The 26,390-nt window shown below is 45.9% G+C and overlaps 1 protein-coding gene across 2 annotated transcripts in view; it reads right to left on the reverse strand.

The window, feature by feature from the left end:
- Positions 1 to 827: 827 nt before the first annotated feature.
- Positions 828 to 26,390, reverse strand: part of Plaat5 (phospholipase A and acyltransferase 5) — a 28,096-nt gene continuing 2,533 nt past the window's right edge. The window contains exons 4-7 of one of the 2 annotated variants that reach the window (XM_048458577.3): positions 9,970 to 10,078; positions 6,307 to 6,569; positions 5,139 to 5,284; positions 828 to 1,815 (exon numbers count right to left, since the gene is read on the reverse strand). In XM_048458577.3, coding sequence (XP_048314534.2) covers positions 5,192 to 5,284; positions 6,307 to 6,569; positions 9,970 to 10,078 — 465 coding nt within the window. In that variant the 3' untranslated portion in view covers positions 828 to 1,815; positions 5,139 to 5,191. Of the gene's footprint in view, positions 1,816 to 5,084; positions 5,285 to 6,306; positions 6,570 to 9,969; positions 10,079 to 26,390 lie in introns of both variants that reach the window. The other variant, XM_048458578.3, reaches the window with a different exon arrangement.

Here is a 26,390-nt window from a genome sequence, read left to right on the forward strand (position 1 = left end):
CCTCCGACTTCCACGTGCACTGTGGCACACGTGTGTCCATACACATACACACATACACACATACACAACATAAACAAATAAATGTAAAAACAATTCAACTCCAGGACACCAACAGGTGACTTTTACACTAACATGGAACCTCTCTGCTCTTCCCGTTTCCTATGGGATATTTGTTCGAGAACTCGGTCCTCTGAGCTTAATAGCTATTATCAGCTTACTCAAAATAGCTGTGAGTACTCACAAGCAACCTGAGAGATCCAGTTTGTTGACATAAGACATGCAAGGTCATCAGACCTCACCTGAGATCTCAACTGCTCCCTCTGGCGAGTACAGCTCAAATGCGCACACTCACATTGCCAGCTATGACTATATAGCTCTGTGACATCCTGAAGTCAGGCTGTCCATAGGTGAAACATTTACATTGCAGCATCTCTGATTCATGTGTCACTGATACTGCTCCTCCCTAACCACGAGTGTGTATCCCACATCTGCAATTTGTCATGGGACGTGCCAAGTGAACCAGCCCCTCCACTGGTCCCACCTCACCTCACCTCCCTAACCACGAGTGTGTATCCCACGTCTGTGATTTGTCACGGGACATGCTAGGTGAACCAGCCCCTCACTGGGCCCACCTCACCTTCCAGTGTTGAATCTTAGAAGCATTCACATTCAGGTCACTTTCCCTCAGGCCTCCCCTTCTCTCTCCCCGCTTCCCTTGCCCTCCTACCATCAACAGGGGACACATTCCCACTCAGAGCGGCAACATGACAGGTCTCCTCAAAGCAGGGATTTCAATTCCTAGTCTACAATGCAAAAACTGCTACAAGTTTTTGTTTCTTACAAAAAGCTTTAATAAAGTCTCACCTCCTCATCTTGAAGGTGTGAGATGTGAATCCCAGAGCTCATGGCCTTACAGACAGCTTGGAAGTAGTAGGGACTGCTGTCCAGAAAGTGGTCTGTGGTCCCGTGTGTCTTCATCCTCCCGACTCAGAATGTCCTGAACCACTGCCTATAGGCTGACAAAAACGAAAGTAGCCAGCACATGGAATCTGGCACACTCTCAACATGTGTTTTTCTAATAGATGAGGGAACATAATTGATGATGTACTTTACCCATGGAGTTCACACCAGAGAGCCAGAGCAGTGAGCAAGAGGTGGGTGAGTTCACTTATTAGAGTCACTAAACTCTTTATGGAAGGAGAGCTGTCTTTAAATCAAAGAAATTCCTGTTTGCTTATTAGACATCATTGTGGTCCAAGAGTTCAGAATCGTTAAGGAGTCCACTAAAACGTGCAGTGTTTAAAGCTAAAGGTGGTGAGCTTGCAGAGCCTGGTGCTTAGCTTCTGTTTCGAAGGAAGTCCCAACACAGATACTACCATGAGTAATAAACTAAAAGGAGAACTACTGGGAGCCCAGCTGATCTTCCGGGTGTTAGGGAACCGTGGGGACTGGCTTCTTGCTAGTCATGATGCGCAGAAGTGAGGGCTTGCCTGACTACAAGTGTCCAAGGTGGCCATGCACAGTACACAGGCTGATGGGAAAGAAACAAGCCCGGTCTCCTGAGGTATCAAGTTTAGGTTGCTGAGAAAGGGATGGAGGACAAACACCAAAGTACTCCATTGTGTCTGTTCCCTTCCGACAGGAGAAAGGCCCCTGAGCAAGCAGCCTGAAAGCTCTCTGGAACACATTGAGGGTGCCATCTTGCAGATGCATGCTGTTCGTGTCCTCCATATTTTCAATTTCAGATCTTCCATCACAATCACTATTTCACTCACACAGTGGAGATCAGTGGACTTACATGTTTCGAATATTCATCTGAAATCAGTCAGAGTGGAAATTTCAATTTTTCTGGCAATTATAAATTATAAGTTTTTTTATTTTTTTATTAATTTATAAAAGTTTCCACTTCCTCCCCTCCTCCCAATACCCTCCCATTACCCCCACTCCCTCTCCTCCTCCCTCTCCAGCCCTAAGAGCAGTCAGTGTTTCCTGCCCTATGGGAAGTTCAAGTTCCTCCCTCCAGGTCTAGGAAGGTGAGCATCCAAACTGACTAGGATCCCAAAAATCCAGAACATGCAGAGGAAACAAGTCCCAGTGCCATTATCAATGGCTTCTCAGACAGTCCCCGTGTCAGCCACATTCAGAGAATCCGGCCACATTCAGAGAATCCAGTTTGATCATGTGCTCGTTCAGTTCCAGTCTAGCTGGCCTTGATGAACTCTCATTAGATCAGTCCCCTTGTATCAGTGGGTGCATGCACTCCTCACAGTCCTGCCTTTCTTGTTCATGTTCTCCCTCCTTCTGCTCCTCATTTGGACCTTGGGGGCTCAGTCCAGTGATCCAATGTGGGTCTCTGTCTCAATCTCCCAGCAATTCCACTCTTGGGAATATACCCAAGAGATGCCCTATCATACCACAAAAGCATTTGTTCAACTATGTTCATAACAGCACTATTTGTAATAGCCAGAACCTGGAAACAACCTAGGTGCCCCTCAATAGAAGAATGGTTAAAGAAGGTGTGAAACATATATACATTAGAGTTTTATTCAGCGGTAAAAAACAATGACATCTTGAATTTTGCATGCAAATGGATGGAAATAGAAAACGCTTTACTGAGTGAGGTAACCCAGACCCAAAAAGAGGAATATGGTATGTACGCACTCATAACTGGATTCTATCCATAATTAAAGGTCTTTGAGCCTATTATTCATGATCCTAGAGAAGCTAAATAAGAAGGCGAACCTGAAGAAAATCATGTAGTTTTCCTCCTGGATATTGGAAGTAGACAAGAGTGCCAGGCAACATTGGGTGCACGGAGGCGGGAGTGGATGGAAGGGGAGAGGGTTAAGTTTTTTAATAGTATCATTGGTTATGCTTTAAACTGAAGATTTTTAAATTGTGAGGAACAAAGTTGACACATGTGATGGTCAGGGTCAATTGACGACTTGACAAAATCTAGAATCACCTAGGAGATGGGTCTCTGAGCATGGCTGGAATGGATGCTCTTAACTGAGTTCAGGACGATCCACTCTGAATGAGGCCAGCACCATTCTAAAGGCTAGCTCCGGAGTGGACAAAGGAAGGGGGACTGAGCAGCAACCGTGCACCCGTTCACTGCTCTTCTGTTCTGACTGCAGACATAACCTGCCCAGCTCCCTCAAGTTCCTCACACGTGCTTCCTTGCCCTGGAGGATCATGACCTGGGACTGTCAAATAAATAAGTTCACAATTGCTTTTGTTGAGTTGCTCTTGTCTGAGTATTTTAGCAAAGCAACAAGAACAGACTCTAAGACAGAAATCGGTACCAAGAGTGGGCTCCCTGCTGTGATAAACCTTGCCATGTGGCTCTTCCCATATTTTGAAGTGTTTTACAGCTAGAATGTGGGAGTTTGGAATTTGGGGCTAGAAAATCCTTAGAGGCTGGAAGCAGAGCTTAATGATCAGTTCTGATGGGATCATAGAAGAGTAGAATACTGAGAAAAAAATGCCCGACTCCAGCAAAAGTTGGAAGCATGGGGTGGGATGGGGTGGGAGGAGGGGGAGAGGGGGAGAAAGAAGGGAGAAGGGGAGGATTGGGGAGAATTTGGGGGAGTGGGATGGTTGAGATGGAGGAAGGCAGATATGGGAGCAGAGAAGAAGATATCTTAATTAAGGGAGCCATTTTAGGTTTGACAAGAGACTTGGCTCTAGAGGGGATCCCAGGTGTCCACAAGATGTCCCCTGCTAGGTCCTTGGACAGCAGAGGAGAGAGTGCCTGAACTGGCTTTGTCCCATAGTCACACTGATAAATATCTCGAATATCACCATAAAACCTTCGTCTGGCAATGGATGAAGATAGAGACAGAGACCCACATCAGAGCACTGGACTGAGCTCCCAAGGTTCAGATGAAGAGCAGAAGGAGGGAGTATATGAGCAAGGAAGTCAGGACCGTGAGGGGTGTGCCCACCCACTGAGACAGTAGGGCTGATCTAATGGGAGCTCACCAAGGCCAGCTGGACTGGTCTCTCTGATTGTGGCTGACAATTGGGGGCTGACTGAGAAGCCAATGATAACGGCACTGGGATTTGATTCTACTGCATGTACTGACTTTTAGGGATACTACTCTGTTTGAATGCATGCCTTCCTAGACCTGGATGGAGGCAGGAGGGCCTTGGGTTTAGGACTGGAGGGGGAGAAGGGAGGGTGAGTGGGAGAGCGGGAGGGAAATGGGAAGAGGGGAGGAGGTGGAAATTTTGAATGGTATTATTTATAAAGCAATAAGAAAATTTTTAAATAATAAATAAATAAATAAATAAACAGAATGCCGGCTCCAAGGACTCTGTCAGGAACTGAGCTGGGGACCATTTGCGTCATATTTGGGACAAGGATCTGGCTTCATCCTGCCCATGTCCTGAGAACCTGAGTGAAGACAAACTGAAACATTATAGACTGGTTTGTTTGACAAGGGCATGTTCAAACGGGAGAGTGTCCAGGATGGTGCTGAGAAGGTAGCAGAGGTTGTTAAAGAGATAATAAATAGTATATAATTAATTCTTTTAATTTTAAGTATGTGAATGAATTTGTGTCTGTGTGTGGGTATGTGCTGGTGCGCACAGAGGCCAGAGGACCACGCTAGAGTTAGAAGTTGTTATGAGCCACCACCACGGTGCTGGGAACCAAACTGAGGTCCTCTACAGGAGCGGCAAGTGCACCTAACCACTGAGCCACTTCTCCAGTCAGATTAAGGCACAGTTGGCTCTGACACTTATTCCAGGGCTGGGATAAGCAGAAGAACGGTAGAGACATCTGAGGACACTAGAAAGAACCCCTGGGGAGAGGTTCTCATTTCTGGAAATGTTTGAAACAAGTTTCCTGAATGTTTCTGATGTTTTCCCACTGCCACAGAATGAACTTGGCCTTAGATCTAAACAAAGGCATAAGATCAAACAAACACATGAAATGGCCCCAACAGTGCCTGGCACATTACAAGATTCACAGCCTGTTATCAGTTCCTCCCGTGCTGAGTGCGTGAGGCTCTACACCAGCTGAGTGGACACATGTCAGAGGGGGTTACTGAGCCAACTCCAATCTCCCAGAAACTCACAGTCTTTTTAAACAGGGCCACTGAGCGCGACGGCGAGAGGGAAGAAAGGCACACCTGTGCTCTGCCGCTGTCAGTGGCCCTTCCTGCGCTGGGAATCCGCAGCAGCTTCAAGCAGTTATAGACTTGGGTCTTATGCTATCCACCACTGCAGAGATGACAGCACCTGCAGCCTTCGCCCCCTCCGCCAGGGCATGCTCCACCTGAAAAGCACAGTGGTTCATGGGACAGTGGGAACCAATCTCAGGCTGACCCCACCTCTGCTCCTACCGCTCCCACCTCCTTCAGGACCCAGCCGTCCTAGAGTCTTTCCCTATAGCAGGGGACCACTGATGCTATCCTACATCTCCAACATCCCTAAAGTTTCCAGAGACCCAGCAAAGGAGGCACCTCAAGACAGGTTCCCTTTCCCCTGGCCATGGACCCTCTGGCCTTTTTCTTCCCCAGGAACCATTCAACATAGAATCTGCCTCCAGAGTAGTGCATGATGCAAGGGGTCTCTCCATAGGAAAGGCTGAAGCCACTGAGGCCCTCATTCAACAAAAAGGGACTCTGAAAGCCAGGGAGGGAAACTCACCTGGGCACAACTGCGTGTGAATCGGTATTCACACTTAGCTCAATCTCACGGCTCCTGGGCACACAGGTCTTCAGAGGACCGCTTATTGTGCCCTTCATTTGCAGGTAACTGCTCATGGGATGTGAGATCCTTCATACTACAGCCCACCGAGCCTCTAGCACAAAGTCTCACAGAACAGAGCCCAGACAAGCCGAGGATACAGAGTAGAGAGGAGGGTGCAGGAAAACAAAGTAGACAGAGGGAAAGGGGCATGCTCTGAGAGACAAATAACAGGGAGACTTGACCCCACTCTGTGCAGGGAAGATAAAAATCACAGAAGAGGCAAAACCAAAAAATGATGCTCCACCTTTAATCCTTTGGGTTTTTTAAATTATTTTACATATCTAAAAGGAGCTGCACAATCCCTCTGCTCATAAAATTTTTTAGTAAAGGTCAACTATTAATGAGAGCAGCTTAACTTGTTACAGATATTGGGGCTTCCGGGCTCTTTCACATGTGATGTATGTTGTATGTTATCACTGGCTGTCTGAGATAGGCAGGTAATACGACAAGAGCTGGAAGATGGCACACCTACGCCTAGCACCTAAGGTAGTCCAACAAAGCCCAGCAGAGCCCAGTAGGGGGCTGCTGGGGGCACTCAGGACGCACCTGTTGGCTCCTGGGCACACCGTATCTAAGGTCGTTGACGAAGTGCTCACAGTTCCCCTCAATCAGGCTGTACTGCACTATCTTGTTGATCATGTTTTTTGTACGCTGGATGATCTTGTCCACGGGCAGGGGCAGGTATGTCCCGTCCAGCTTGTTGTTGATCTTCCAAGAGCAGCCATGCAGCACGTCCTCCAGGCGGCTGTACTTCACCACAGCACGGTTGCTGAAGATAGAGGTGATGCTGCCCACCTCAAACTCCTCACCTGGGGAGCAAGGACAAAGGGAGAGCCCCAGGGAGTAAGGGCTCAGCCGCTTCCCGTGAAGGTCTCAATCAAACCGTCAGCTTAAAGCATGGCAGAGGAGAAGAAATCGGATTAAATGGACCATAGAGGACCAACTTTCCTGAGAGCTGCTTTTCTTGGGGGTGATGGGAGGGAATGCACATGTGGGTGAGAGGGTGTGCACTGCACATGTACGCTGGTGTGGATGCCTGTGTGGAGGCCAGAAGTCAGGGTCAATTATCTTCCTGAATTACTCTCCAGCTCTCCAAGAGCTCACCTGTTGGCTAGACAGGCTGGCCAATGGGCTCTGGGAACCACCTGTCTCTGCCATACACAGATTTTTACATGAGCGCTGGGGATCTCTACTCAGAATCTCAGAAACTTAGGCAGGCCCCACCCAAGAAATCTGTCCTGAGTTACACGCTCTGTTCACCTACAGAAGAATCTCTCGTCAGTAACTCTGAAAATGCTTTATCACACAGCCCCGGACTAGCTGCACTGGCCTAGCCTTTCTTAGAAGTTGAGTCTTGTTCCCCAAGTAAATGTCAGTAATCTGTACCCTCTGTGTCACCCCTGGGTAAGGCTCTGTCCTGTGCATAACAGTGGTTCTATAACATGCCTTCCTCTGCATGGGAATAGTGAATAGTATGTGGATCTCTGGTGCCTGCTCTACCACCATCCACTCAGAGCCAGTGGTGTTTGTTACCACCAAGAAGGGCCTCTGAAGCTTGGGGAAAAGAAACATTTAAAGGTGCTACATTCTCTCACACTCAGTGCTTAAAAGACAAAGAAACTCCAAGAGGCTCAGGAACCTGTCTGAGGCCACATGGGTAGACATTAAATACCACCTACAAGAGATGATTTTCAGTATTCTCATCAAAAAGAAATGATAGGGCTGGGGGCTGCTTAGTGGATAGAGCATTTGCCCACAAGCATGAAGATAAAAGCTCATATCCTCAGAACGTATGGGAAAGCCTGGCAAGAATAGAGGTCATCTGTAACCCCAATCCTTGGGCGGGAGAAATGAAGACCCCCAGGGCTATCCCAAAATTGGTAAGCTGTAATGGACCTTACATTACAGAGAGAGTGGTCAAGAAAGACACCTGATATCAAGGTGCCTGTTGGCATGGTGTGCTGTAGGGTAATCCTTCTGTATGCTGTGAATATGTATTACTCTCATTGGTTAATAATAAAGCTGTTTGGCCTATAGCAAAGCAGGATAAAGTTAAGTGGACAAACTGAGGACTGGGATGAAGAGGGCAGAGTTGAGAGAGATGCCAGCGAGGTGCCCAAGAAGCAAGATGTTAGAGTAATGTGGGATTCCCCTCTGTATGTTGTGATTATGTTTTATTGTAATTAATTAATAAAGAAGTAGCTTTTGGAAAATGGCTTAACAGAGTAAAGCCAGGCAGAAAATCCAAACAGAGATGTAGAGAAAGAGTAGACAGAGTCAACAAGACACCATGTAGCCGCCTCAGGAGACAGATGGAACCTTACTGGTAGGCCACAACCACATGACGATACACTGATTAATAGAAATGGGTTAATTTAAGATATAAGAGTTAGCTAGAAATATGCATGAGCTGTTGGCCAAACAGTGTTGCAATTAATACAGTTTCTGTGTGATTATTTTAGGTCTGGACAGCCAGGAAACAAACAAGCAACCTCTGCCTACACTAGAGGACAGGTAAAGCCACGAGCCACATGGAAATATATAGATTACTAGAAATGGGTTAATTTAAAGATAAGAGCTAGTTTGTAATAAGACTGAGCTATTGGCCAAGCATTTTGTAATTAATATAAGCTTCTGTATGTTTATTTGGGATCGGACGATCAGGACAAAAGAAAAACTCTGCCTCCATTTACAGTGACGACGTTTCAGGCCTCCACATGTGAGTGCAAGAAAACAAGCACACACACAGAGACCATTATATGCACTTACACATACAGAGCAAAAAAACATTAGAGGGAGATGGATATGCTAACTGCCTGTGTGTGGTGATTGCACATCGCAAAGCACTCTGAATCATACTGTCTCTCAAAAACATCTACCATTATTATCAGTTAAGAACAGGACATTTTAAAAGATTATTTTTCCACAGGAGCCACCTGGATGGTTGCACACAGTGTGTGTCTCTAAGATTTCCAAGAGCAAAAAAAATAAACATTTTAAAAATTAAAAAATCCCTTATTCTATTCCTGTGTGTTCTAAGAAAACCTACTGATTTCACAAAAACCAATTTAGCTCCATTAACAGCCCTACTTTGCCTCTGCAGTGGTCATAGAGGGAGGAGCATTATGGGACCACTGTCAGCATGAACAGGCACAGAGATGACAGAATTTACCTTAGAGAAGGAGCTAGTGGGGGAGGGAATCACTGCTAACCATCTCTTTAGCTATACAAGCAGGGTGTCTGGACACAGGCTGCAGGAAAAAGCGGAGGTGCTTTTTTTTATACCACGTTTTAGTGTTTTCACTTATCCTTTGAAGATTTCTTGCAATGTATTTTGATCATCGGCTCCTCCCTCAACTCCTCCCAGATCCTCCCCTCCCCTCTTTGATTAGGCTCCTAGACAGAGAATGGAGACAGGAAGTGGGTAGGGTTGAAAAGAGAAGAGGAAAACGACCCTGCTCTGCAGGAAGGTCCTGCCAAGGTCAGGGATGGAGCCCAAGGGAAAGCTCACAGGAATCAACGCTGCAAATCAAAGACCTTGGCAGTGCCCTTCTGTGGTTCTATTTTGAGCCAGCAAGAGCTACAGGGGACACTTTGAAAGACATCAAATCACCTCTCCCCCACCCCGCACTGCACTCCCAGGACCAGAACCCTGAGAAGGCCTCTGTGAACAATGGTTCCAGACCACGTTCAATGGTGAGTTGTTTCACAGTCCTCTGCAAGCTCCCTCTATTTTCACCATCTGGTCCCTCACCAAATCTCCACTTCACTTTAATGAGCCCCACGCCCAATCAAAACCGTAGGATATGCAATAAGGACCAGATGAACATTGAGGGTAAGGGAGCCTAGAGCTCACTGGAATATCAGGAAGACAAAGGCAGGAAGGTGACAAAAGATGACAAGGAAGGGGGAAGCAGCAGTTAGGAAAAACAGGAAACAAGTGGCATGTGAGCTTCTGCCCTCCACGGTGTCTGAATCATGATGAAGGATGCTAAATGATTGACATCAGAAACAGAGGTCAAAGGGGACGTTAGGGACACTCTACACCCTTGTCAATCTTAACGCTGGACACTTGGTGCTTACTAAGAAATAAATGTACAGGAATGTTTGGTGCTAAAAGGCAATGGCTAAGTACCACAGTGATTGACTAGCCTTCTGTTGATTTTGCTAACGTTCATAGCAGCATCTCAATAGCGTATCCACTCTTACTTGGGGGAGCCAGGTGGACCACACAATCATCTTCTACGTAGATGGCCCAATGTTCATAGCCAATTCGAAAAATCTCAATGAGGTCTCCAGGTCTGGGTCTTGGTTTGTCCTATGATAGGAAGAAAGAGAGAGATAAACTGAACATGTCCAAGGAACTCCAGAAACACAGCTCAGCCTGTATGTAGGTCACCTCACTGTGGCCCACCACTTGACAAAATTTCAACCTGAACCCTCTTTATCAGAAGACCACAAATGTCCGCTTCCCTGACATAATGCCAGGTTGTCTGAGTTGGTGATCAGTGTGTGGACTCTCAGCTCTGAGTGCACCAACGCAGTCCCTGCAGCCCCTGCAGCACATGCTGTAACTCCTGACACCTCTCCTTGGAAGCGAGCATATTAAGCTTTCAACGTAGTGGGTACTGCAGAATCACTGCAAGAGGAAGGAGCCTTGTGCAGCGTTAGGGGTGGACAGGCAGGATGCTGGTCACTATTGGGGTACGTAAAGTTCTGCCTTGGCTCAGAATCCTCAGCACCATCTACCTTGCAGTCCTGGCCTGAGGCAGAGCTCTCTGCAGCATGTCTGATGTCATGACCAGTGTCTAAAGGCCTGCCATCCTTTCTGACAGTTTGACTCCCTCTGCAAGTCCTCTAGGTGACTCACCTGAAGCCACATCAGTGGCACACTAGCAGAATCACCAGGGAACCTATTATCAGATGACTTCAATCACATGATGTGGGATTCCCCTCTGTATGCTGTGAATACCATTGGTTAATAAAGAAACTGGCTTGGCCTGATAGGGTAGAACAGAGCTAGGTGGGGAAAACTAAACTGAATGCTGGGAGAAGGAAGGCAGAGTCAGAGGAGAAGCCATGGAGCCACCACCAGAGAAAGACATGCTGAAACCTTGCCAGTAGGCCATGAGCCTGTGGTAAAGTATAAAATAATGAAGATGGGTTAAATTAATATGTAAGAGTTAGCCAATAAGAAGCTAGAGCTAATGGGCCAAGCAGTGATTTAATTAGTACAGTTTCTGTGTGGTTATTTTGGGGTTGAGCAGCCAGGAACAAACAAGCAGCCTTACTACAACAATCACAACTCTCCAATGAAGTCTGAACTTCTCCCAAGTGTGTCCTTCCCTGAGGATGTTCTCTCAATGCTGAGAGGCCCTACAGTCCTCACACTTCACAGACAAAACTTTCATCAGTTTCATAATACTTAAATTCCTCCAGTTCAACCTACTGAGGGACTCCTGCCTCCTGACTGGACCCAGAATGCTGATGCACTGTCTCTCAAAGAGGCCCAGAGGAGAAAGAATGCTCACCTGACAAGGTCTGTATGTGCTTCTGTGTGTATTTGTGTGTGAATGTGTATATGTGTGAGTGTATCTGGGTGTCTGTCTATATGTGTGTGAGTAGGTGTGAGGGTAAATATGTGTGAGTTTTGAGTGTGCAACTATAGAGGGTGGAGTGGTATATGAGTATGAGTGTGTGTGTGTGAATTGTGAGAGTATGTATGAGCATGTGAAAGCATAGGATTGGAGGCCAACTGGGCTGTGAATGTGTGAGTGTGTATAAGTATGTGTGTGTGTGTGCTTTTCAGGAAGAGAATGAACATATCCATGAAGCATAAGTACAACATTATAAATATGAGGAGCAGTGGTGGCCCACGCCTTTCATCCCAGCATTCAGAAAGCAGAAGCAGGCGGATCTCTGTGAGTCTGGGGCCAGCCTAGTCTACAGAGCTAGTTCTAGGACAGCCAAGGCAACTCAAAGAAACCCTGTCTCAAAAATAAAAGCATGAGGAGCATCCAGGTCATTGAAAATTATCTATTAGTGGCCAATGAGGTGGCTCATCGAGTTAAGGCACTTGTCCCCAAGCCACATGACCTGAGCTCAATCCCCAGAACACATACAGTGAAAGGAGAGAACAAACTCCCACAGGTTTGTCCTCTGATCTTCATATATGCATTGTGGCATACAGACACACACACATGAACACATACATACACATATACATGAATATACATCAAATAAACTTGAATTAAAAAAATAATACAAGTTGGGTGTGGTGGTACATGTCTTTAATCCCAGCATTCAGGAGGCAAAGGCAGGTGGAACCCTGTGAGTTCAAGGCCAGACTGGTGCACAGAGTGCAGTTGTTCTCGACCTGTGGGTTATGACCCTTTGGGTGGTCAAATGATCCTTTTACAGGGGTTGCCTAAGAACATCTTCATATCAGATATTTACATTGCGATTCATAACCACAGCAAAATTAAAGTTATGAAATAGTAACAGAAACAATTTTATGGTTGGGGGTTACTACAACATGAGGACCTATATTAAGGGTCAAAGCATAAGGAAAGTTGAGAAGTACTGACATAGTGAATTCCAGGATAGCTGGGGTTACATAGAGAGACCTTATCTCAAAACGTCAAAAAAGATAATAATAGAAGTAAAAATATGTATTGGTCACTTAATTCATGCCAACTATTGCTGTGCTGGGTATTAAGGATGCAGATCAGTCTGGAACAGTGGAGGCAGAGAAATATTGGGATGTTCACTGGTGTGTCTGGGGAAATGTGAAAAGGAAGGTGAAGGGCAATTGGGCAGATGAGTGAATACAAGTGTTTGTGCACACACGTGTGTGTGCATGTCTGTGTGTGTGTGTGTGTGTATATATATATATGCACACATGTGTACAGCATATGTGTGCCTGCTGACATTATACAAATACCTGCGGTTCTATGTACACGTAACACATATGTATCCCAATGTGTACCCAGTAAGCTTCCCCAGTAATTGATTTCCTGCAATCACCAAAATTTCTTTATCACTTCCGTTCCAGTAACGAGCTCTTTAACATAAGATTTCTTTTTTTATTTTACATATCAATCCCAGTTTCCTCTCTCTCCCCGCTCCAGCTCCCTCCACCTTCTCCCTACCCTACCCCCATCCATTCCTCAGAGAGACAAAGTTACTTGAGGAAGGACCAAGCCCTCCTCTCTGTATCTAGGCTGAATAAGGTATCCCTCCATAGGGAATGGGCTCTAAAAAGCCAGTTCAAACACTAGGGATAAATGTTGGTTCCATGGCCAGAGGCCCCACAAACAGAGGACCCAAGTCACACAAATGTCACAAAACATTCAGAGGGCCTCGTTCAGTCCCATGCAGGCTCCCCAGAGTCAGTCCAGAGTCAGTGAGCTCCCACTAGCTCGGGTCATCTGTTTCTGTGGGTATCTCCATCATGATCTTGATGCCTTTGCTCATAACATCACTCCTCCCTCTCTGTGACTAAACTTTAGGAGCTTGGCCCAGTGCTTAGCTGTGGATCTCTGCATCTGCTTCCATGAGTTACTGGATGAAGGTTCTATGATGACAGATAACCAGCCTACAGTCCACAATCCCAAAGAAGCTAGGAAAAGAGGACCCTAAGAGAAAAATACATGGATCCCCTAGGAAGGAGAAATAGACAAGATCCCCTGAGTAAATTGGGAGTTGGGGGGGGGGGGGACAAGGGAAGAGGCAGGAGAACATGAGGGATCAGAAAGGTCGAGTTGGGGGAAGAACAGAGAGGGAGAACAAGAAAAGAGATATCTTGATAGAGGGAGCCATTATGGGGTCAGCAAGAAACCTGGCACTAGGGAAATCCCCAGGAATCTACAAGGATGATCGCAGCTAAGAATTTAAGCAATAATGGAGAACTGCCCATTCCCTGTAAGCAGATTGATGACTACTTCAACATAAGATTTCTAACCTAAGCTCTTTCTCCTGGGCAGCCTCCCTATCCCCTAAGTGTATCAGGGAGTGGTCCTGGGAGAGAGAGGCTTACTCACTGCTGCCCAGACTAGGAAGTCAGAGTCAAGAGAGGCGTGAGCTACCAGATGTTCCTATCCACCTTGCATTACACAGCTCCTGTTGTAGGAAGCCGCTTGTTTGTTCCCAGCTGCTCAGCCCCGAAATGTTTCCAAGAGAATGGTGGCCACCAAAGACACTCCACTTGGAGTTTGTTTTCTTCTTGGCAAAATTGGCCTTTGGGCAAGGAACTGCCCATGCATCAATCACTGACAAAGTACACAAGGAAAAGGACTGCCAAACCTTGCCAAGACAGGGTAAGACAGTTCTGAAAACTTTCCTGTCTCTGAAAATGGACTGTCAGTTACACTAGGCCTTAGCCAAAGCTGGTTGCTTCAAAGCTGCAAATGAGACTTTGGGTGATTGCTCAGGTAGTCAGTTGTCTCTGTCATATACTGCTCACTTTGGAAGCTGCTTGATTGCATTTCCTACCTACTCAAGTAATATTATCTCCCTTCTCAGGCCTTCAATGGGGTTGAAGATTAGATAGTTGTAGTTAGCTTTCTCTTATGATTTATTTAGCCAAGCCATTTCCAATGCAAGACTTTGACTCTTTAGAATAGAATGTTTATTAAACATTTAGCATATGTTTCTTGCTTAATATTGTTTATATTGGTTGTAATCCTAATTTTATACTTGATATCTGTTCCTAATGTATATAGTTTTGTATTGGGTTTGGAACTCTTTTTAGACAAAAGGAAAAGGTGATGGGGAAATCTCTGTCAGCTAATGAACTTTAAGGGGTGGGACCAAGTTAGGGTGTGGCTTTCTGGGTACCTGGAGAAAAGGGCCTGGTGACCCAGGGTTCTCTCTCTCTCTCTCTCTCTCTCTCTCTCTGTGTGTGTGTGTGTGTGTGTGTGTGTGTGTGTGTGTGTGTGTTTCCCACACTACACAGCTGAGCTTGAACTTCTCATTCCTGTTTTGTGCGTCTGCCCCTTATAATAAAGAAAAATGCAATTGGTCTATCTTGCAGCTAACCTGGTATTTATCAACCCACGATAATTCAACATGCTCCTTATCACAAATATATAAGTTTCTCAACCACTGCTTCACCAGAACAAGAATTCAGACAGAGGAGCTGGAAAGATGCTCAGTCATCTGCTCTAGCAGAGGACCTGGATTTGGTTCCCAGCACCCACATCAGGTGACTCACAACTGCAGCCCCAATTCCAGGGTATCTGATACTTCTTCATACATCTATTCTCAATTGTTCCTTTTGCCCAGTCCCTCTCCTGGCCCCAGGCTGGGTCTCTTTCTCCCACTAAGTCAGTCCCAACTTCTGCTTTTTCATACATGTATTCATTGCCCTCGTCTCCCCTTAAGATCTCTTACACATGCACGTGCATGCACACACAAACACACACAGAGTTTTAAATCTAGGTTTTGCGCATGAAATGTGGTACAGGATTCATCTTTCTAAGTCTGCCTTGCTTCACACAATGATTTTTAGTTCCATCCTTTTTCCCTTTTCTGGATTCTGATTCTCCTCCTCACCTAGGGCTATAGGTTGTTACTGATTGTTTAGTGACCCACACAGACCATTTCTGTATCTACTTAAGATTTCTTCTCCCCAGCATCTTGTTTCTATTAAGCCTGGCTTCTGAGTTCAGCATCACCCAATGGTCCACCCATGACTGCGGTCACACCTTAAGCTAGAAAATCTTTGTCTTTTCTGGATGGGTCTCCGCATGCCACACACCTTCCCGTGCAGCTGAGATGTGGCCTTCTCGAGGTCCTCTTCAGCTCTCCCTCACAGTACAGTTCCGGTTGGTTAGTTTGGCTACTGCTTATCTCAGTCAGCACTGTAACCCTGGCCCATGCTTCTGTGCCACTGAAACAACCATTGTCTTCAGCAGCACCACTGGCAACAGAAACATCCACATTGTGCTCCCTCTGCTGCCACGGTCATCAGACCCTCTAGTGACCCCAGCCAGCCAGGGCACTCAGCCAGGGCACTCTGAAGCACAACAGACTTCCGCAGAGTTCATCTTGAATTTTAATATTTCTCCGTGTGAGAGCTGGAGAGATGGCTCGGCAATTAAGAGTGCTTACTGCTCTTTCAAAGATCCAGGTTCAGTTCCCAGCACCCACATGGTGGCCCGCAGCTGTCTCTAACTCCAGTTGCCTCTTCTGGCATCCCTAGGCAGGAAGCACTTACAAGGGCATAGACATACATGCAGACAATCATATATACAAAAATAACATCTTTTATTAAAAAACACTTTGTTCACAGGGCTGGAGAGATGGCTCAGCAGTTAAGAACACTTGTTCTTGCAGAGAGCCCAGCTTCAACTCCCAGCACCCATACAGATACTCCAGTTTCAGGGAATCCAATGCCCTCTTCTGACCTCAAATACCAGGTACACAGACTTACAAACAGGCAAAACAACCATACACATAAAATAAAATCAATGACAATTTTTTTTAATTAAGAAGAAATGCCCGCAGTGTGTTGCAAGCTTTCAGTCAGATTTTCAGGGCCTTGAACACACTCTCTGGGCAGTTCCTCCGAGCTTTGGCTTTGTGGGAAGAGGATGAGCCGAGACCTGGGCATCTGTCCCACAAACCCCACTCACTGGAAGAATTCCTTTTTCTAGCACAAGGCACACAGTCTACACCACAATACTTCACCAAAGAAACTGAAACTGAAGACTACAAAGAGCTGGCGAGTCCCAGACAGTCTATCCCAGTCAGTTCCTTGAAAGGATATTTCATTTGTATTTTAGTAAATAAAGCTTGCCTACAGACCAGGCAGTGGTGACACACACCTTTAGCCCCAGTAGCCACACTAGTTTGCCATAGAAACCGTGGGAGGTGGGAGGTGGAAGGTAGTGGTACACGCCTTTAATCCCAGGCCTAGAAAGGAACCTAAGAGGAAAGGAAAAAGCTCTAGAACACAGTCTCCTTCTGAGGTAGCGGTAAGAGCCAGTGGCTGGCTGGCTTGTTGTTCTGACCTTCAGGTTGAACCCCAATATCAGTCTCTGGGTTCTGCTGCAGTTCCTAACAGAGCCAGCTCTCCTTTTGACTGAAGGGGAAACGCTATGACAAGTAACTGGCCACTAGAGGGCGGCCCAAACCAGGCTTCAAATCCAGAAAGCAAACTCCGTGTAAACTTAAAAATGGATTTCAAGGTCTCCATCAAATCCCTCCCCTCTGAGCTCAGGGAACCTCGTGAAAGAGAAAGAAAGCATGTAAGAGCCAGAGGGTATGGAGGACAACAGGAAAACGAAGCCCTCTAAATCAGCTGAGCAAAGATCATATGAACTCACAGAGGCTGAAGTAGCAAGCACAGGGCCAACACAGCTGCACCAGTTTTGTGTGTGTGTGTGTGTGTGTGTGTGTGTGTGTGTGTGTGTGTGTGTGTGTGTGTGTGTGTGTTCAGAAAGGGGCAGGCCTCCCATGGGTGTCTACAAAGCATATACACCAAGCTGAAGCAGCATCAAGGCTGGAACATTCCACATTCCAGCATGCGGAACAGGTTCTTCCTCTTCGTGTGGATTATTGCTTTCGGTTTAGTGTTTTTATTGGCCTCCTGAGTGTGGGAAAGAGTGGGTCTCTGCTCCTGCGCCTTCTCTTGGATTTGTTTTCCTTCTGTTGGTTTGCCTTGTCCAACTTTCCATGTGATAGGTTTGGGGATTTGTTTTATCTTACTTTTTTTTATTCTGTTGTATTTTGTTATTATCCCTTAGAAGCCTGTTCTTTCCTAATGAGAGACCCAAAGGGAGTGGATCCAGATGGGAGGGAAGGTGGGAAGGAATGGGAGGAGCAGAGGGAGGGAAAATTGTAATCAGGACAGAGTATATGAGAAAAGAATCTATTTTTGATAAAAAGGAAAATTTTAAAAGAAAAGATCCCATAAAAATGGATTTCAAGATCCATGACCTCCCCTTAAGTCCAATTACAGAGTTTGATGTGGGATTCCCCTCTGTATGCTGTGAATACCATTAGTTAATAAAAAAGTTGTTTTGGATCTGTGATAGGGCAGAACTTAGGTAGGCAGAAAAGACAGAACTGAATGCTGGGAGAAAGGAGGCAGAGTCAGAAAGAAGTCATGCAGCCCCGCTGGAGCCATATGGAACTTTACACAGTTAGCCACAGCCATGTGGCAATACACAGATTACTAGAAATGGGTTGAATTAAGATGTAAGAGTTAGTCAATAAGAAGCTAGAGCTAATGGGGCAAGCAGTGATTTAATTAATACAGTTTCTGTGTGGTTATTTTGGGACTGGGCAGCTGGGAACAAAAAGCTGCCTCTTCCTACAAGAGTTGTTGGTTACCTCCAAAGTATGTGTGCCAGCCACTATTAGACCCCTACCTAGGATTATCATACGATGCACATTACTATGGTTCACAGGCATCATAGCTGGGTAGGACTGTTGGTTGCTTCCCTCATTTAAAAGCTTGTATGGTGCCTTCTGGTACAATGAAAAGCAGTCCTTTCAGGAAGGAGGCTTTCAAGACAGATCTTCAATGAAACCCTACAACTGCCAATTTGCTAAACCAGTATAATCACTAACCACATTCTAAGTATAATTATACCCATAGATAAGTGTTCTCATCCCTCACTGAGGAAAGTTATCTTTCCAACAGAAGGAGACCACTATAGAAAACCACAACTGATTAAAATGTAGAGTTGTAGAGCCCAGTCCCAACAGATTCATCTACAACACAGGTCCTGCACCTAATGCTCAGAATCATAAAGTCTCACCAACATGGCTGCTTAAACATGACCTGAACAAAGAGGGCAGTAATAGACAAACTAATGCAGAAGGGGAAAACCCCAGAAACTTCAGCCCAGACAAACAACTACAGCAACTGAGGAATGTTGAGATAGAGAGAATGCATCTTCCCCAGGGAAGAGCACCCGAGAGAACTCACTATGCAGTCCCAATGGTCAGCCCTGAAAACATACATATAAGTAATATTATACAGACTAAGCAGATTGTGTTTATATATTTATAAATGAATATCTATACATCTCTATAACAAGAATTAAAGAAAAGAGGCCATGAGTTTGAAAGAGAGCAGGAGCAGTACATGGAAGAGCTTAAGGGAGGAAAGAGAAGAAGAAAATGATGCAATTATATTATAATCTCAAAAATAAAAAATATAATAAACCACACACATAAATGGATCTCATTTTCCTTGGTTCTAGGACAGAAAGAGAGATGTGCAGATGTAACCCCTTCCTAAAGCTCGGGAAGGTGTGGTATACGAAGGGAGCGAGGGGGGTGTGAAGTGAGGAGCGTGAAGAGTGAATAAGAGCTACGGGCCGTGAGAACAGCATGTACGAGATGATCTGGAGGTATGGAGAGGCCAGAAGAGGGACTTGGGTCTCGGGCAACTAGAGTGTTACAGGCAGTTGTAAGTCACCTAGTATGGGTTCTGGAAAATGAACCTGGGTCCTCTACAAGAGCAAGTGTTCTCAACCCCTAAGCCATCTTTCCAGTCCAGACAACGGTGTTTTCAAATGTCAGTAAGGAAGTATAGATTTCTAATATTTTTATATTCATCTTTTTAAAAAAAATCAACACGAGTTCAAAACTTTTATATACATATGCAGGTGAAGAATTGAATTGCTTTTAATCCTATACAAGTTGTTAACTCATGAATTTTCTAACTTTTGCTTTTCACATAAATAAGAGGAGAACTTATTGGATACAATGTTCTTGAGTGGACATACATATATATACTAAGCTAAGGCCATACTATCGTTTATGTGTGTGCGTGCGTGTGCGTGCGTGCGTGTGTGTGTGTGTGTGTGTGTGTGTAATACAGAAGACACTTTGGGCCCATTTTCATTGATCACACAACCTAAAGGCCACTAAATCTAAGTCTTGGCACTGTACGGGAAAGAGGAAGAAGAGGGGGAAGAAGTGGAAGATGGGGGGGAAGAAGACAGTGGAAGAAGGGGAGGGGAGAGGAGGGAGCAATAAAAGGAGAGAGAACGGAGGGACGAGGCCACCATGTCACCAACTGATGTAGGTGTGTCTTTCTATGTGTTACTTTCATTGGTTAATAAAGAGACTGCTTGGCCTGATAGGTCAGAACATAGGTAGGCGGGGAAGACAGAACAGAATGCTGGGAGGAAGAAGGTAGTGAGGCAGATGCCATGACTCTCCTCTCCGAGACAGCCACAGGTTAGAATCCTCCTGGTAAGCCACCACCTCGTGGTGCTACACAGATTATTAGAAATGGGTTAGATCAATATGTAAGAGTTAGCCAATAAGAGGCTACAGATAACAGGCTAAACAGTGTTTAAAAGAATACAATTTGTGTGTTGTTATTTCGGGTGTAAAGCTAGCCGTGCGCGAGCCAGGCGGAATGCAGCCCACCGTTCCTTTTACAACCAACAGATGAAGAATGAGCACATATATGAAGACCGGCATGGGAAGCCAATGCAATCAACCTCTGGTCTCTGGCCCTGATCAGGTAGGAAGGCTGATGACAGTAGTGTGGGCAGGTTTTTCTGAGTCTGTCCACAGCACCTCCCCAGGCAAGCTATGATGTCACCTCTGAACCACCCACTGGCTCAATCTCACTGTACCCAAGCACAGACCTGAGGATCTGAGAGTCCTGCCCAAAACACTTCCTCTCCCCTCTATCCAGACTATTGAGCCAGTGGGTGCCATAGATGCTCTCTCTAGGAACCCACTTTCCTACCGACAAAAACACCCCAACTTTCCAGGCAACCAGACTGTTTCATTCACATTGGCGACACAATACCATGGCAGCAAGCAGTAAGGATCCCAGAAGACCTTTCCTGGAACAGATGCCCAGATGCCAACAGCACAGTGCACACTGAGCCACTTCAAGCATCGAGGATGGTGAACAACCCTTGTGGCCTAAGAAACAGGAAATCAGAAAGGAGAAGAGAAAACCTGACAGCGTGAAGGCATTGTCTTGAAGAGCTGGGGAAATGGCTCAGCGGTTCAGCGCATTCCCTGTCCTTCCAGAAGACCCAGGTTTGGTTCCCAGCATTTACACGGCAGCTTACAACTATCTACAACTCCAGTTCAGGGTATCTAGCATACTCCTCTGGCCTAGACAGGAACCGCATGCGTGTGGTGCACATAGATACAGGCAAGGAAGCCCTCATGCTCATCAACCAATAAGAAGTTTTCTTGAGCTTGGGGGAGATGCTTTCATTTGCAGATTTGTGGCTGGACAGTCTAGCAAAGTAGAAAACTAAACGGCATCACACAGAATTGAGAGTCATCTGGAGCTATTCGCACTGAATGCAAGGTCCCATCATCCCCTCTCCGTATTCCCTCATTCCCCAGTTTTTGTGAAAAGCAGGAACTCACATCTACCTTCCAGCAGCCTCCAACACCAACCAACACTCCAGTGTTCAATTTCTTGGTACTTTACCCTGACTTTTGACTCCACCCCACTCAGGGATTCACTGTAATTTCAAACCCCTTCAGCCATCTGCTGTTTATTTCCTTTGCATAGGATGCAACCCAGATCTGGCCCTTCTCCCAGAAACAGGCACCCAAAGAGAAAAATCAGTCATTTGTAAGGTGCACAGATCCTAAAAGCATCATAAATCAAGTAGGCATAGAACAAGGACGTGGGTGGGAAGTTTATTCCTGCCTGGGGCAGGTGGTGAGAGCCAGACCAGAAGTAGGAGTGTCACTTTTGACTGTAGAGGAGCCAAATGCAAGACACGCCGACTCTTCAGTGGTATGTGACCAGACACCAGAGCAGCCATGGGTGCCTGAGAGAAGAAAATCATCACTTAGGACTGTGAGAGGAAGCTTCCAAAAGAGACAGAGAGATGGAGGAAGTGGGCGGGAGTGTGGGAGAGAGGGGGGAGGCTGCATCTGTGTTAAGGATTCTACAAGGCCAAATGAGGAAACTTCAAGATTATGGAGACTTAGAATGTAAATTAGAGTCAAACTGTCTTGAGATATTTTAGTCCCTTTGAAAGCTATCCACTGCCCAGCGCTGTCTGACCAGAACACTAGCCTTCTCCAATCCAAATGCTGAGACTGTCACCAGACAGCCTCTGAAACCTTTTGGAGAGTATTCCCAGCTTTGCTGTAACTGCTTGCCTAGGGCCCTACCACTATCTGGGAAATTCATTCTTTTCTTTGTTTGGCAACTAATAAAATCTCGTGTAAGCTCTTCCTCAGTAGAACACAGTGTTTGGGAACCTGACTCTGTGCTTCCATACCCTCTGAGGCCAAACCTGTGTGTGTGCTTATGGGAATGACAGGAACATACTCCACACCCTCCCCAATCAAGGTGACACCGCAGTAATAAAACCTGGAGGCTGAAGCATTGACAGGACACAAAGGAATTTGCATATGAGAAGTCCTCCTTGCCCTCACTTTACCTTCTGTGACTTCAACTATCTACAGCCATCCACTGTGATCCCAAAATATTAAATGGGGAAAAATGCTAGAAACAAACAACTTCTAAATCTTGTATTTCTTGTATTCTGAGGACTACAATGAAATCTTGTACCTCCTTGTTCTACCCCAGCTGGGACACAAGTCATCCTTGCCCACATACCGAGTGTATAGGCTGCCCTCCTGTTAGTAACCTGGTAGGAAAAAGCATAAACAGGAACTTCTATATAGTGGCTGGCAGTGACACAGACCTTGGAGCAAGACAGTGTTTCTGTGTATACAAGCAAGCACAAACAGCAAACACATACGCAAAAGAGTGCAGAGCTGCCCAGCTCCTATGATGAATCCTCCTTGGCGTTTGCGTAATAGCAATCATAAAAACCTTCTGCAATCCCACGGACAGAGTCATACAGCAAACCATGACCATCAAGCTATTTTGGGTTACATGGTCAGTCAGGAGCAATCCATACAAGATGCCGACTGAGATCTCAAAGGCAAGAAGAAAGTTGTGGGACAATTTGGAAGATCACTTCAGCAGGTGGGTGAAGGTGAAGACCTTTCTTATACAGGAGATGGAAGGTAAGAAACCAGAGACAGGGTGGTGGGCAGACACGGCCCACCGGTTATTAGAGGCAAGGGGCTCAGGAGGGCCTTTCCCAGAAGGAAAGACAGCAGCATGCATGAAAGACCTGGCCGTGAGGCTCTGGCAGAGAGATGAAGACAACAGATAAACTCGGTGAACAGCCAAGGGGTCCTGGACGTGTTAGCAGGAGGGTTTGAAACCAAAAGCACAGTGAGAAGGGGTAGGGCCTTCAGCTTTTCCATCAAATCTTCATTTCAGCTTGAGTTTTCTTTGGTTATGTTTCTCTCTTTACGAATTCGGTTTTTAGATCCTGAGTTGTCTTTGTTTCATTCAGTCATGAGTTTATGTATTTTTCCTCCTGGGCATCTCTTGGGAGTTTATTCCTATGATCTTCAAGTTCACGGAGGTGTCAGTGTCGTCTTTAAACCCCTTGAATTCTTTGATCACGCTCCTGACTGCTCTTTTCAATTCTGTGCCCTGGGGTTCATCTCAGTAATTCTCACGGGGTGGGGGGGGGGGAGCATTTCTACAGGACTAGAGGATGTGGGCAGGAGAGGGTACATACTGTCTTGGCCTTTCATACTGTTTCTCATGTGACCTGGACATGTGGGCTTCTTTTGTTAGTTGCGTGTCTGATAAGATTCAAACCTGCCTCTGTTGGGTGGAAGTTCGGTTGATTTCAGATCAAGTATGAGATGTTGGTAGGTCAGTCCTTCAGGCGCTCACTGCTGAGTTTTGATTGGAGGGACAGGAGTGATTCCAACTCAGTCGTAACCAAGAAAGCTTTGGCTGGGGCAGGCAGCCTGGGCTGGTGTACAAGGTACATTAGTCAAGCTAGGCCTGGGAGTGTGGGAACAATGTGGAAGGGTGATGTTCTGGGGAGCTCACTAGGCTAGCCAGTGCCCAGACTTCAGACGGAGCGATGAGGGTTTATCTCAAGGAAAAAGCTGTGCACTTCGCATTTGTCTGCTCAAGCTGACACGACCCAACTCCACTGACAGGATGCCTTAGCACATGTTAACTTCTTCAGAGTTCTCCAGACCACTGAGTCCAAACTCAAGGTGCAGCAAGGCAGGTATCACTCTGAGATCCCTTCTTTCAGCTTACGGCAGCTACCACCTCACCTGTGCCCACGTGACTTTCCCTATGTGTGCTCTCACAGAGGATGGGGGTGAGGGTAAACAGAAAGAGGGTCCCTGGGATTTCTTTAAAAAAAAAAACCACCAATTACGGCAGCTCAGAACCTCACCCCATGACCTCATTTAAACTTAACCCTCATTTAACAACCACACTGAGGGTTAGGACTTCAACCTGTGAATTCTGGAGGGGATACATACATCTATACTAGAGGAGCACAGGTACGCTATGCTTACAAGAGCAGAGAGGGACAGTCCTGGAAATCTATGGCAAATGCCCTAAGGAAACAAAAAACTTAGGTTCGCTGAACACTGACAATCATGAGGACTCTACAGAGACGGCACACAGTGAGCAGGGGACAAACAGGGAGCAGATATATGGAAATAGGAAATGAAAAGATCGGGGTTAGGGCAGGACCACATCTATGTCCAGCCAATCTCAAGACTTCATTTCGGGAAAAGAGCTGGTTAGCCTTCCTCCCAGCAAGCATCGGTCAGAAATATGGCCCCCAGCAGGTTGCCCACGCTTCAGTGGATGGATCTATACATATGTACAGACCAGCAGTACTAACTGGATTCAGTGCTTATTAAAAAAATGTGGATATTACCAAAGGACATTGTATACATGTATTAACTTGTCAAAGAGAAGAGATATATTTTTAAAAAGAAACAGCAAGGAAGCTGGTGTCCCTCACATGCTAGGACACCAAGATGCATTTATTTCCTCTTCTCTCTTGGTATTAATTCACCCCTGCTGTATAAGCAATAAGTAAGCCAGCACGGTAAAGGCAGCAGAACTTGGATTTAAATGATGGATGTCCTGGGAAAGGATGGAGACTGTGGTAACAGAGCTTCACAACGACCTGGGAGGGTTAAGTGACACTGGGAACAGGTGACAAGCATCCCATCAAAGACACCTTGGGGACACAGACTCATGTTCAGATGAAAACACGGTTTGAAGTGATAGGTCACAGCAAGTCTCTGTCGCAACTCTCTGAACATAGGCACCTGAGTGAAACTATATGTGAACGTCATGCAAGGCCTGCATGAGGAGCTGACGGCCATACAGCTTATGTAGTGGTTGCAGGCCTTTGTATTTCCTTCCTGTTCTGCTAAGGGGCATGGAAGACTCTGAGGACTTTTGGACTCTGCTGGCCGTGGACTCCTTGCCACGCTGCTCAGTGCCGCCCAGCTTTCCTCTACTCTAGTCCCAGTTTGCCCCTCATAGGGAATTACAAGGTCCTGGCATTTGTTCACGTCGTCACCTCAAATACTGGAACTGGCCTTCAAAGCACAAGTCTTGGTAACTTTTTCAGGGGACTCGTAAGTGCTAAAAGCAATGACTACCCTGCAGCTACGGAGGCAGCGCGAGCTTTCTGCCCCATGAAACTTACTGGAAAACAAACCTGATGTTAAGTGCTCAGCTGAGAATGTTTGTCTTGGGCAATATGAAGACATCAAGAATATTCATAACGATTACCAACTCATTCTGTTCTCTGTCAATATAAATCAGTCCTTGGAAGCACCTGACAGAACTGTTTTCAGTGCCCGATGAGAAGAACCTTTAAGGAGAGCCTGGAATTCTCTTGGGTTGTAACACAGGCCTTAGTCCTGTGAAAATGAAAGAACAGCTGACATTTCTATAGCCCTGAATAATTGGTCTACAGACTCAACAGACACTGTTCTCTTATGTAATGAGAAAGTAAAACCTGTGGTTACTAGGATTATTCTTCTGCTAAAGAGATCATTTAAGTGAACAATATCACAAGGTCATCGTGAAAGCCAGTAGTGACTGCTACAGCTGTAGTTTCCAGCAGACCCTGAGCATCTCACTCAAAGCACTGCTAGAGACCTAGGAAAATCACTCAGTGAGTAAAGGACAGCACTACCAAGCCTGAAAGCTGAGTTTGATCTGGAATCCAGATGGCAGAAGGAGAGAGCCAGCTTCTTCAAGTTGTCCTCTGGCCCCCACAGGAGCCCGTATCCCCATGCACAATAAATACATACATACATGTAATAAAATGTTTAAAATGAAGTACATGCGCTATGACTGTACTTGCAAAGTCTCTAGAAAATGCAAACTAATCTATAGCTGGCAGAAGGCAGACTGGCTGCTGCTTGGAGACAGAGGCATTCTGGTGACAGGAAGGGATTACAAACAGGCATTTTTGAAAAACATGTTTGATGGACATGCTGTCTCAATTATGGCAAGAGCTTCACACTGTATACATGTATTTGTGAGATCACAGACTCCCTTGCTAGTGCATGTGATTCTCTCTCTCTCTCTCTCTCTCTCTCTCTCTCTCTCTCTCTCTCCTTCTCTCTCTCCTTCTCTCTCTTCCTCCCTCTTCCTCTCTCTCTGCCAGACCATGCCCCCCCATAACTCTCCCTTTCTGACACAGAGTTGATAAAAAGCATGCTGCTCTGTGGCCTTGAAGCCCTCCACCAACCCCATCCTCAGGAGCTGCAGAATAAAGCCATATTCTTACCTG

The sequence above is a fragment of the Myodes glareolus genome, chromosome 7, assembly GCF_982192425.1.
Source record: "Myodes glareolus chromosome 7, mMyoGla1.1, whole genome shotgun sequence".
Taxonomy (NCBI): Eukaryota; Metazoa; Chordata; class Mammalia; order Rodentia; family Cricetidae; genus Myodes; species Myodes glareolus.